Genomic DNA, 14,494 nt, shown 5'->3' with positions numbered 1-14,494 from the left:
AACACTTGGAATGTGTAAAGTTAAACATTCAACCACAAGACCTTAACACTTGGAATGTGTAAAGTTAAACATTCAACCACAAGACCTTAACACTTGGAATGTGTAAAGTTAAACATAGAACCACAGGACCTTAACACTTGGAATGTGTAAAGTTAAACATAGAACAACGAGACCTTAACACTTGGAATGTGTAAAGTTAAACATAGAACAACAAGACCTTAACACTTGGAATGTGTAAAGTTAAACATAGAACAACGAGACCTTAACACTTGGAATGTGTAAAGTTAAACATAGAACAACGAGACCTTAACACTTGGAATGTGTAAAGTTAAACATAGAACAACGAGACCTTAACACTTGGAATGTGTAAAGTTAAACATTCAACCACAAGACCTTAACACTTGGAATGTGTAAAGTTAAACATTCAACCACAAGACCTTAACACTTGGAATGTGTAAAGTTAAACATAGAACCACAGGACCTTAACACTTGGAATGTGTAAAGTTAAACATAGAACAACGAGACCTTAACACTTGGAATGTGTAAAGTTAAACATAGAACAACAAGACCTTAACACTTGGAATGTGTAAAGTTAAACATTGAACCACAGGACCTTAGCACTTGGAATGTGTAAAGTTAAACATAGAACAACGAGACCTTAACACTTGGAATGTGTAAAGTTAAACATAGAACAACAAGACCTTAACACTTGAATGTGTAAAGTTAAACATAGAACAACGAGACCTTAACACTTGGAATGTGTAAAGTTAAACATAGAACAACGAGACCTTAACACTTGGAATGTGTAAACTTAAACATTCAACCACAAGACCTTAACACTTGGAATGTGTAAAGTTAAACATTCAACCACAAGACCTTAACACTTGGAATGTGTAAAGTTAAACATAGAACAACGAGACCTTAACACTTGGAATGTGTAAAGTTAAACATTCAACCACAAGACCTTAACACTTGGAATGTGTAAAGTTAAACATAGAACAACGAGACCTTAACACTTGGAATGTGTAAAGTTAAACATAGAACAACGAGACCTTAACACTTGGAATGTGTAAAGTTAAACATAGAACAACGAGACCTTAACACTTGGAATGTGTAAAGTTAAACATAGAACAACGAGACCTTAACACTTGGAATGTGTAAAGTTAAACATTCAACCACAAGACCTTAACACTTGGAATGTGTAAAGTTAAACATTCAACCACAAGACCTTAACACTTGGAATGTGTAAAGTTAAACATAGAACCACAGGACCTTAACACTTGGAATGTGTAAAGTTAAACATTCAACCACAAGACCTTAACACTTGGAATGTGTAAAGTTAAACATAGAACAACGAGACCTTAACACTTGGAATGTGTAAAGTTAAACATAGAACAACGAGACCTTAACACTTGGAATGTGTAAAGTTAAACATAGAACAACAAGACCTTAACACTTGGAATGTGTAAAGTTAAACATTGAACCACAGGACCTTAGCACTTGGAATGTGTAAAGTTAAACATAGAACAACGAGACCTTAACACTTGGAATGTGTAAAGTTAAACATAGAACAACGAGACCTTAACACTTGGAATGTGTAAAGTTAAACATAGAACAACGAGACCTTAACACTTGGAATGTGTAAAGTTAAACATAGAACAACGAGACCTTAACACTTGGAATGTGTAAAGTTAAACATAGAACAACGAGACCTTAACACTTGGAATGTGTAAAGTTAAACATAGAACCACAGGACCTTAACACTTGGAATGTGTAAAGTTAAACATTCAACCACAAGACCTTAACACTTGGAATGTGTAAGTTAAACATAGAACAACGAGACCTTAACACTTGGAATGTGTAAAGTTAAACATAGAACAACAAGACCTTAACACTTGGAATGTGTAAAGTTAAACATTGAACCACAGGACCTTAGCACTTGGAATGTGTAAAGTTAAACATAGAACAACGAGACCTTAACACTTGGAATGTGTAAAGTTAAACATAGAACAACGAGACCTTAACACTTGGAATGTGTAAAGTTAAACATAGAACAACGAGACCTTAACACTTGGAATGTGTAAAGTTAAACATAGAACAACGAGACCTTAACACTTGGAATGTGTAAAGTTAAACATAGAACAACGAGACCTTAACACTTGGAATGTGTAAAGTTAAACATAGAACAACGAGACCTTAACATTTGGAATGTGTACGTAGAACAATATAAACATCTTTACGTAAGTAGCCAATAAATACAGTCAAACTTATAAGTTTATAGTTATCAGCCACTGTAAGACTGTATAGCACTGTTCAGATTAAACGGTTTTATTCAAACTTGAATCCTTGTAATTGACAGAAATTCAACATTTAGTTGTAAATAAAAGCTATTATTGGAAATATTTGGCTACTTGTATAGTGAGTTATGTATCCATCCATATCTTGTTTCAGTATTTTTTATTGTTGCCATCCATATGTTATACTTACATTCAGTATTTTTTAGTGTTGCCATCCATATGTTATACTTACATTCAGTATTTTTAATGTTGCCATCCATATATTATACTTACATTCAGTATTTTTAATGTTGCCATCCATATGTTATACTTACATTCAGTATTATTTAGTGTTGCCATCCATATGTTATACTTACATTCAGTATTTTTTAGTGTTGCCATCCATATGTTATACTTACATTCAGTATTTTTAATGTTGCCATCCATATGTTATACTTACATTCAGTATTTTTTAGTGTTGCCATCCATATGTTATACTTACATTCAGTATTTTTAATGTTGCCATCCATATGTTATACTTACATTCAGTATTTTTTAGTGTTGCCATCCATATGTTATACTTACATTCAGTATTTTTAATGTAGCCATCCATAAGTTATACTTACATTCAGTATTTTTTTGTGTTGCCATCCTATGTTATACTTACATTTTTTATTACTTGTTTTTCCTCATTTTGTTAAACAATTTCATTTAAGTAGGTCGATAACTTGTGTGGTATAAATATTACCAAGTTCAGTCGACTTAACGATAACTTTTCTTCATTAATAACGTTATATAAATGGTACGTTTATTGGTAGGTATAACTTCCTTTAACTACAAAACTCCTAAACTAAGATATTTTAAAACTTGCTTGTAGAAAATCTTTGCTAATCTATTCAGTTGGTCAGGTAATTCACGGGTCGCGGGTTCGAATCCCCGTTAGACCAAACATGCCCGCCCTTTTAGTCGTGGAGGCGTTATTATGTGACTGTCAATCACACTATTCGTCAGTAAAAGAGTAGCCCAAGAGTTGGCGGTGGGTGATGATGACTAGCTGCCTTCCCTCTAGTCTTACACAGCTAAATGAGGGACGTCTAGCGCAGATAGCCCTCGTGCAGCTTTGCGCGAAATTCAATACAAACAAATAAACATTTGATCAGTAACATAATGAACGTATAACTCTCAGTAGTTAACTCACTAACCAACATTCACTGGGTTTGGCGTTTACTTGAAACCTAGTTTTGTATGTAAATATCTGAACCTTCAAAATTCTATGGAGGTCTTAACTTGCACAGAATATCTAGAATACGTCAGTATGACGTCATGATAGCTTCCCTTTTGCAGAAAAAAACATTTAAATGTAAATATTAAGAATATTGTTCACAAAACACCTTCTGGAAACTGAATCACAGCCGTGCGGACATATAAACAGTTAAGAAACAATTATTGTTATGGCGTACCTTGTGTTTTACACAATATTTACAAATATGTATATACATACATAACGAATGGTTTACTTAAAACAGGTATTACATAAGAAGTGTTCAGTTCTTAAACTGATCCTCTCGGTAGACTCAGCAGATAGCCTAATGTGGCTTTGGTATAAGAAAACACACACACACAGTTCTTAATACGATGAAGCTAGACCTCGAGATATACAATTTCACTGTCGTCACCCGGACTTCTTTCGCAAGAACATCTGATGAATATTTTTATTTTCGAGAAAAATTGTACCAGATTCGATGAAGCCTTTTATTTCTAAGAAATATTTTATGTACCAGCCGGTTCTACTTTTGAAGTAATAAAGAAAACAGCTAACCATCACCCCCACACTTCAAGTTACTCTTTTGTTGTGACATTATAACACTGGTACAGCGGTGTGTTTTCGGATTCACGACCCTAGAAACTGGCTTTCGATACCTGTGGAGGGCAGAGCACAGATAGCCTATTTATGCTTAAATCTAAAAATAGAAACAAACGTTATAACGTCTTCCCTCCCTCGCGGCTAAAAGAGCGAGCGTATTTCGTTGACGAGTGGAACGTCCTTACCATTAGCTCATTCTCTTGTCAAGTGAGTTTGAAATTGATTAAGGGTTTTAAACTCTGTAAGGTTTTCTTTATTACTAGTGATTAAAAGAAACTCGAGAAGAAAGAATTCGCAAAATATGTACACTGATACGATTAGAGGAGGCTATTTGTCTCCAAAGAGCGCTATTTACAGGCCTAAGTGGAACAGAGAGCCAATAAACGTCAAACATCTTTAGTCTAGGTGGCACAGAGAGCCAATAAACGTCAAACATCGTTAGCCTAAATGGCACAGAGAGCCAATGAACGCCAAACATCATTAGTCCAGGTGGCACAGAGAGCCAATAAACGTCCAACATCATTAGCCTAAGTGGCGCAGAGAGCCAATAAACGCCAAACATCATTAGTCTAAGTGACACAGAGAGCCAATAAACGTCAAACATCATTAGTCGGCCTGGCATGGCCGAGCGCGTAAGGCGTGCGACTCGTAATCCGAGGGTCGCGGGTTCGCGCCCGCGTCGCGCTAAACATGCTCGCCCTCCCAGCCGTGGAGGTGTATAATGTGTGATCAATCCCACTATTCGTTGGTAAAAGAGTAGCCCAAGAGTTGGCGGTGGGTGGTGATGACTAGTTACCTTCCCTCTAGTCTTACACTAGGGACGGCTAGCACAGATAGCCCTCGAGTAGCTTTGTGCGAAATTCCAAAACAAACAAACAAATCATTAGTCTAGGTGGCACAGAGAGCCAATAAACGTCCAACATCATTAGCCTAAGTGGCGCAGAGAGCCAATAAACGCCAAACATCATTAGTCTAGGTGGCACAGAGAGCCAATAAACGTCCAACATCATTAGCCTAAGTGGCGCAGAGAGCCAATAAACGCCAAACATCATTAGTCTAGGTGGCGCAGAGAGACAATAAACGTCAAACATCATTAGCCTAAGTGGCGCAGAGAGCCAATAAACGCCAAACATCATTAGTCTAGGTGGCACAGAGAGCCAATAAACGTCCAACATCATTAGCCTAAGTGGCGCAGAGAGCCAATAAACGCCAAACATCATTAGTCTAGGTGGCGCAGAGAGACAATAAACGTCAAACATCATTAGCCTAAGTGGAGCAGAGAGACAATAAACGTCAAACGTCATTAGCCTAAGTGGCACAGAGAGCCAATAAGTGCTAAACATCATTAGTCTAAGTGACACAGAGAGACAATAAACGTCAAACATCATTAGTCTAAGTGACACAGAGAGCCAATAAACGTCAAACATCATTAGTCTAAGTGGCACAGAGAGACAATAAACGTCAAACATCATTAGCTTAAGCTTTGAGATGTATGTATGTTTTCTTATAGTAAAACCACAAGAGGCTATCTACTATGTCTACCGAGGGGAATCGAACCTCTGATTTTAGCGTTATAAATCCGAAGATTTACCGTTGTTCCAGAGGTGGACGACCTGAAGATGACCTAAGAAGATCTAAACATTGTTCTGTACTTTATTTTTTATACAAGTGTTAATACCCATACCAACCGCGTTGAGGTACATTTTTACTTCAAGTGGGTTTCTCGCCATCACGAACTGTTAAGTTTGTTTGTTTGTCGTGTTGTTCCAGAAAAGGGTGGTTGTGGAATAAAATTTGTAGATGATAAAACCAAAGACAAGTTTTGGTTGAGAACCGTAAAGAACATTTATTCATTTTTGAATCTTGGTTTCTAAGAAAATGTTTCATTTGTGTCTCCTTTTTGGCAAAATGAATGAACGAGGGAACACTGCGCATGATCGACAGAGATGTTCACTGTTACGTCATCTTAGTTCCCATAGATCGTTATTGTAAGTAGTGGAACGAGAAAGAGATTTGCAGACATGAAGGCATGTTATCACAGTTATTATGTACCCTGGATTTTAACAATAAAACACAAAATTAACTGTTAACTATTTAACATTCATATAACCAGACTGATGATTAGAAACTTGAAAGATCACTGTCATAAAGTATAATTAAATATACAGGAAGTAATAAACGTTAAATATACAGGGAGTAATAAACATTCAAGATTGTTAAATATACAGGAAGTAATAAACATTCAAGATTGTTAAAAATGTACACTTTAATAATCAAAGCTACGAATAGGGTAAATATTTATTTTATATTTTCACTATTATAACTATTCTATTCATTAACCGTACGAGTGAAATGTAAAACATATACAAATTGCTAATTCAAGGAAAACTTCTAAGACAGATATTACATTCAGAAAGACTCCTCATTTCAAACATTATACTTAAAATATATCGATAGAATATGTGGATAGTTGATATAAATATCAAATTAAACGACATACTATAACTATACTGTAAGAGATAAATCTATACATAACATACTATAAGTATACTGTAAGAGACAAATCTATACATAACATACTATAACTATACTGTAAGAGATAAATCTATACATAACATACTATAACTATACTGTAAGAGATAAATCTATACATAACATACTATAACTATACTGTAAGAGATAAATCTATACATAACATACTATAACTATACTGTAAGAGATAAATCTATACATAACATACATGTAAGTTAAAGCAGAAAATGAGAATACTACGGTAACTAATGTAATATCGAGCTGCTGGGATACAGTTTTCCTACACAGTAAATTTGTTGACATTAAGAGGTAGCGATTTAAAACTATCCATTATAACAACTGTATATAGCTATCTATAGTTGAGTATATCAATATAACTTGTGTTATATCAAAAGTACGGTACTTGTTATAAATATAGTGTGTAAAGATATACCGAGAGTTATACATAGACAGTATTATAACCACCCTCGAGAGTAAACTTCCTGCTTGGATCATTTACTGTAGTCACCGCTCTGAGGAAGTTCATAAAAAGATATTGTGAACCTTCGGATGGTTTTACAATATAAAACAACGCCAAGTGACTCCGGAAGTTTACATAATACAAGAATAGATATCTTTGTAAGCTAGAGCTTGTTCATGTAGTTATCACAATGTTTACAAGAGAAATATAATTCATATTTCACGTTTAGTTATCACAATATTTCAAATTAAATTAGATATAAAACTGGTTTTATGGTAATGGCAGATTTCCACATATATAAGTCTAGCAATATACTATTTTAATGATTAATAAAAAAAACAGTGTATTAAGAAATGTATCGAGTAGTTAAACATGCAGAGAAAATGTTCATACAATTTGGAAATTACAGCAGTTGTTTTGAATAGCTTACAAATCTAAATTATTTGTACCTATATGAAAGATAATGATATTCAGGACAACAAAGTTTAGTGACTACTTTATGTGTAATAAGAATAGACTTCAGTATTGCTAATGAGGTATGTTTTGGAAGGGTTTATAGATGGGTAGAAACCATTTGGCACATATCGTTTGGCACTCTTTAACCAGCTGTCTGTATCGTATGAACTCTTTTTAAATCACCATAAATATGCTACTACGATGTGTAGCTTTAAAAACTCGTGACTTTGATACTGGGGAGAAGGGGACAATCTGCCCCATTGTCAACAAGCTCCTCTGATTCGTGGAAATCACTTTGTTGGAAATTAAATATATTCAACTTGTTGTCGTTTGTGCTCCGACTGTTTTCTGCAACAATGCTAAGTCTCGCCCGCCTGGCAAGCGTATTAGGACTGGTTTCTCTCGACGGACCCGCAGAGATGGACACACAGTTAGGGAATCCCAATGTGGTGGTTTGATGACCCACAGGGAGGCTGGAATAGAAATTTGTTAACGTGATATAAAAGAAGAATTAGGATACATAAAAATAAACCGATTTAATTAGAACACTTATTATGCAGCACGAATAAAAAAACAGAACAACACATAACATAAAATAACACTGTTGGTCCATATTAACACATACAACAGCACTTGAGATCCATATCATACATATAATAACAGAGTTGGTCCATAATAACATATATATAACAGCACTTTAGGCCCATAACGCACATAGAATAACACTGTGGGTCCATAATAACATATATATAACAGCACTTGAGGTCCATAACACACATAGAATAACACTGTGGACCCATAATAACACACATACTGCAAATACTTGAGGTCCATAACACACATAGAATAACACTGTGGATCCATAATAACACACATACTGCAAATACTTGAGGTCCATAACACACATAGAATAACACTGTGGACCCATAATAACACACATACTGCAAATACTTGAGGTCTATAACACACATAGAATAACACTGTGGATCCATAATAACACACATACTGCAAATACTTGAGGTCTATAACACATAGAATAACACTGTGGATCCATAATAACACACACACGACAGCACTTGAGGTCATAGAATATAGAGAATAACACTGTGGACCCATAATAACACACATACTGCAAATACTTGAGGCCCATAACGCACATAGAATAACAATGTGGACCCATAATAACACACATACTGCAAATACTTGAAGTCTATAACACACATAGAATAACACTGTGGATCCATAATAACACACATACTGCAAATACTTGAGGTCTATAACACACATAGAATAACACTGTGGATCCATAATAACATATATACAACAGCACTTGAGGCCCATAACGCACATAGAATAACACTGTGGATCCATAATAACATATATACAACAGCACTTGAGGCCCATAACGCACATAGAATAACACTGTGGGTCCATAATAACATATATACAACAGCACTTGAGGCCCATAACGCACATAGAATAACACTGTGGATCCATAATAACATATATACAACAGCACTTGAGGCCCATAACACACATAGAATAACACTGTGGACCCATAATAACACACATACTGCAAATACTTGAGGCCCATAACACACATAGAATAACACTGTGGACCCATAATAACACACATACTGCAAATACTTGAGGCCCATAACACACATAGAATAACACTGTGGACCCATAATAACACACATACTGCAAATACTTGAGGTCCATAACACACATAGAATAACACTGTGGATCCATAATAACACACATACTGCAAATACTTGAGGTCTATAACACATAGAATAACACTGTGGATCCATAAACACACACACGACAGCACTTGAGGTCATAGAATATAGAGAATAACACTGTGGACCCATAATAACACACATACTGCAAATACTTGAGGCCCATAACGCACATAGAATAACAATGTGGACCCATAATAACACACATACTGCAAATACTTGAAGTCTATAACACACATAGAATAACACTGTGGATCCATAATAACACACATACTGCAAATACTTGAGGTCTATAACACACATAGAATAACACTGTGGATCCATAATAACACACACACTACAGCACTTGAGGTCCATAACACACACAGAATAACACTGTAAGTCCATAAAACACATAGTAAAGCATTAGGAGTCTACAATAGCTCAGAGAGTAACACTAGAAACAGCAGCACTGAGAACTTGTTTGTTTGTTTGTTTTTGAATTTCGCACAAAGCTACTCGAGGGCTATCTGTGCTAGCCGTCCCTAATTTAGTAGTGTAAGACTAGAGGGAAGGCAGCTAGTCATCACCACCCACCGTTCACTCTTGGGCTACTCTTTTACCAACGAATAGTAAGATTGACCGTAACATTATAACGCCCCCACGGCTGAAAGGGCGAGCATGTTTGGCGCGACGGGGATGCGAACCCGCGACCCTCGGATTACGAGTCGCACGCCTTAACGCGCTTGACCATGCCGGGCCCACTGAGAACTTTTACAAATATTCTCACACAAACATTGATATTGAATAAATGTTTCCAAGATTAAAAGCAGAGATCTCAAACTTTGACAACTAAGTTCCTATGTAATTCATGACAACAGAGATCTCAAACTTTGACAACTAAGTTCCTATGTAATTCATGATGACAGAGATCTCAAACTTTGACAACTAAGTTCTTATGTAATTCATAATGGCAGAGATCTCAACCGTTGACAACTAAGTTCCTATGTAATTCATGATGGCAGAGATCTCAAACTTTGACAACTAAGTTCCTATGTAATTCATGATGACGAGAAATCCACTTGAAATAAAAATGTATTCTGGTACTGATATTAAAACTATAATAAAAATGTATTCTCCAGACGGCTGGTACTGATATTAAAACTATAATAAAAATGTATTCTGGTATTGATATTAAAATTATAATAAAAATGTATTCTGGTATTGATATTAAAACTATAATAAAAATGTATTCTCCAGACGGTTGGTACTGATATTAAAATTATAATAAAAATGTATTCTGGTATTGATATTAAAACTATAATAAAAATGTATTCTCAAGACAGCTGGTACTGATATTAAAACTATAATAAAAATGTATTCTCTAGACGGCTGGTACTGATATTAAAACTATAATAAAAATATATTCTCCAGACTGGTATTGATATTAAAACTATAATAAAAATGTTTTCTCAAGACGGTTGGTACTGATATTAAAACTATAATAAAATGTATTCTCCAGACGGCTGGTACTGAAATTAAAACTATAATAAAATGTATTCTCCAGACAGCTGGTACTGATATTAAAATTATAATAAAAATGTATTCTACAGACGGCTGGTACTGATATTAAAACTATAATAAAAATGTATTCTCAAGACAGCTGGTACTGAAATTAAAACTATAATAAAAATGTTTTCTCAAGACGGCTGGTACTGATATTAAAACTATAATAAAAATGTATTCTCCAGACGGCTGGTACTGAAATTAAAACTATAATAAAAATGTATTCTCCAGACGGCTGGTACTGATATTAAAATTATAATAAAAATGTATTCTACAGACGGCTGGTACTGATATTAAAACTATAATAAAAATGTATTCTCAAGACAGCTGGTACTGAAATTAAAACTATAATAAAAATGTATTCTCCAGATGGCTGGTACTGATATTAAAACTATAATAAAAATGTATTCTCAAGACTGCTGGTACTGATATTAAAACTATAATAAAAATGTATTCTCAAGACGGCTGGTACTGATATTAAAATTATAATAAAAATTTATTCTCAAGACAGCTGGTACTGAAATTAAAACTATAATAAAAATGTATTCTCCAGACGGCTGGTATTGATATTAAAACTATAATAAAAATGTATTCTCCAGATGGCTGGTACTGATATTAAAACTATAATAAAAATGTATTCTCCAGACGGCTGGTACTGATATTAAAACTATAATAAAAATGTATTCTCCAGACGGCTGGTACTGATATTAAAATTATAATAAAAATGTATTTTCCAGACGGCTGGTACTGATATTAAAACTATAATAAAAATGTATTCTCAAGACAGCTGGTACTGATATTAAAACTATAATAAAATGTATTCTCAAGACGGCTGGTGCTGATATTAAAATTATAATAAAATGTATTCTCCAGACGGCTGGTGCTGATATTAAAACTATAATAAAAATGTATTCTCCAAACGGCTGGTGCTGATATTAAAACTATAATAAAAATGTATTCTCAAGACGGCTGGTATTGATATTAAAACTATAATAAAAATGTATTCTCAAGACGGCTGGTGCTGATATTAAAACTATAATAAAAATGTATTCTCAAGACGGCTGGTTCTGATATTAAAATTATAATAAAAATAAAATAGAGAGAAACATTTCGACTTTCTTAGGCTAACCAAGAGAGTTTGCAACTGACCTTTGGCGGGCACGGCTTACACTCTCGTCCGTAAGACGTGTGTGGCAACGGTGAGTTGCAAATTCTCTTTGTTAACTCCAAGATGACCTAAGAAGGTCAAAATGTTGTTCTTCACTTTATTTTAATTAAAGTTTTAATATCAGTACCAGCTTCTTGAGAATACAATGGCCTGTGTAGTTCTGTTGTTCTGTCACTTTTGATGTTTAACCATCTGATACAGGGCCAAATTATACAGAAATATGTATCTGTATTGTCCTGTCACTTCTGACGTTTAACCATCTGATACCGGGCCTAATTATACAGAAATATGTATCTGTCACTTCTGACGTTTAACCATCTGATACCGGGCCTAATTATACAGAAATATGTATCTGTCACTTCTGACGTTTAACCATCTGATACAGGGCCAAATTATACAGAAATATGTATCTGTCACTTCTGACGTTTAACCATCTGATACCGGGCCTAATTATACAGAAATATGTATCTGTATTGTTATGTCACTTCTGACGTTTAACCATCTGATACAGGGCCAAATTAAACAGAAATATGTATCTGTATTGTTCTGTCACTTCTGTCGTTTAACCATCTGATACCGGGCCAAATTATACAGAAATATGTATCTGTAGTTTTCTCTTGCTTTGAGGGTGAAATTCTAAGAGTTTCGTTAACACCATGTTTTGATATGTTTGTTGCTGTAGATCGAGGGTTGTTATTTCAAGGGTTAATTTGATGTGATAGGACTTTCAAGATTGTTTTTTACAATTGTGCTTGAAAGTGGACATACTGATGTAAACAAAAATCTACATCTATGTCTATCCTGTTTATCCCTGCTCACTCTCTCAGCCATTTGAAAGTAAATATCACTGTTACAAGAATAGCTCAAGAGTTGGAAGTGGTGATTGGTTGACTTTCCTCTTGGGTCTAGTCCACCACTACTGAATTACTGGTAGTTTTGCACGAAAGTCCAACTAAACCAAATGTTTCCTGTTTATTCAATTACTCCTTCAGTAATTGGGATCAGATACGTAATCCGAATTCTTGTTGAACAAATTCAATCTCTAAATGACCCTTATTATGTAAAGTATTTACCAACCTGGGTCGCTGGACCTGAAGCTTTTCTTTGGTAGCATCTGAATAAGCTGACCAGGTGGAGGTCCTGTTTCGGAGTTTGGTTCGGGCCCACTCTTGGATAGCTGCAGTAAGTGTAGGTACTCGACCTAACAGAAGGACAATGGCTCCTTCTATAATCTGTAAAGAGCAGTAAGGAATTTATTAGTGACGAGAAAAACAACGTTGATTTTCACAGAGTAGATAAAGAACTGTTTCTAGCTTTAGGTTGGAGTCTCAAGGAGCTGTTGGGAAACAGTTTCTAGCTTTAGGTTGGAGTCTCACTGAGCTGTTGGGAAACTGTTTCTTACTTTAGGTTGGAGTCTCACGGAGCTGTTGGAAGACTGTTTCTAACTTTAAGTTGGAGTCTCACTGAGTTGTTGGAAGACTGTTTCTAACTTTAGGTTGGAGTCTCACGGAGCTGTTGGGAAACTGTTTCTAACTTTAGGTTGGAGTCTCACTGAGCTGTTGGGAAACTGTTTCTAACTTTAAGTTGGAGTCTCACTGAGCTGTTGGGAAACTGTTTCTTACTTTAAGTTGGAGTCTCACGGAGCTGTTGGGAAACTGTTTCTTACTTTAAGTTAGAGTCTCACGGAGATGTTGGGAAACTGTTTCTAACTTTAAGTTGGAGTTTCACGGAGCTGTTGGGAAACTGTTTCTAACTTTAGGTTGGAGTCGCACGGAGCTGTTGGGAAACTGTTTCTTACTTTAAGTTGGAGTCTCACGGAACTGTTGGGAAACTGTTTATAACTTTAGACGGGGTGTCATAGAGAAAAGAAAACAGTGGTCAGCACGGGCATCAAAAGAAGTGAGTTTGGAAGAAGTATATTTCATCCAGTCATTAACATTTGGTTTATTGATGGAACGTGTGATTACCTTTAACATCTCGGACACGTCCTTCTGGTTGCTTTCTCTAACGTTATGACCATTGACCTCCAGGATCTGGTCTCCCTGGAGAATTCTGCGGCCGTGATGAGCTGCAATGCTACCTGGCTGCTGGGGGCAAATTATTTTCCAATAAGATACATTATACGAGATATTAGAGTTTTATGCTCTCTAACCAATATCTTCAACACTATAATAAATTTTAAATAAATTTGATTGTTTCTCAAAACATACAAACAAGAAATGACAAATATCTTATGTTTCATTCAGTAAAGTACTGTGGGGTAAGAATAACTCGGAATATATCTACTTGGGGGAGATCTGATCACTGGTCAAGCATTAACTATACAGAAATATCATATATGCTCCAATAAAAAATATGAGACAACAACAGCACGTGATATTACGTGTAGACTTGAAGCATCGAGAAGACCTCTTAGCTGGGTACTGCGTGACACAAGTAGATTTAATTACA

General features: G+C 35.3%; 1 protein-coding gene across 2 annotated transcripts in view; it reads right to left on the bottom strand.

The window, feature by feature from the left end:
- Positions 1-5,960: 5,960 nt before the first annotated feature.
- Positions 5,961-14,494, bottom strand: part of LOC143231769 (inaD-like protein) — a 32,923-nt gene continuing 24,389 nt past the window's right edge. The window contains exons 8-10 of one of the 2 annotated variants that reach the window (XM_076466414.1): positions 14,011-14,130; positions 13,121-13,275; positions 5,961-8,061 (exon numbers count right to left, since the gene is read on the bottom strand). In XM_076466414.1, the coding sequence (XP_076322529.1) occupies positions 7,800-8,061; positions 13,121-13,275; positions 14,011-14,130 (537 nt within the window). In that variant the 3' untranslated portion in view covers positions 5,961-7,799. The remainder of the gene's footprint in view (positions 8,062-13,120; positions 13,276-14,010; positions 14,131-14,494) is intronic. The other variant, XM_076466422.1, reaches the window with a different exon arrangement.

The sequence above is a fragment of the Tachypleus tridentatus genome, chromosome 1, assembly GCF_004210375.1.
Source record: "Tachypleus tridentatus isolate NWPU-2018 chromosome 1, ASM421037v1, whole genome shotgun sequence".
Classification (NCBI taxonomy): Eukaryota; Metazoa; Arthropoda; class Merostomata; order Xiphosura; family Limulidae; genus Tachypleus; species Tachypleus tridentatus.
This window is presented reverse-complemented; position numbering and strand designations above follow the sequence as displayed.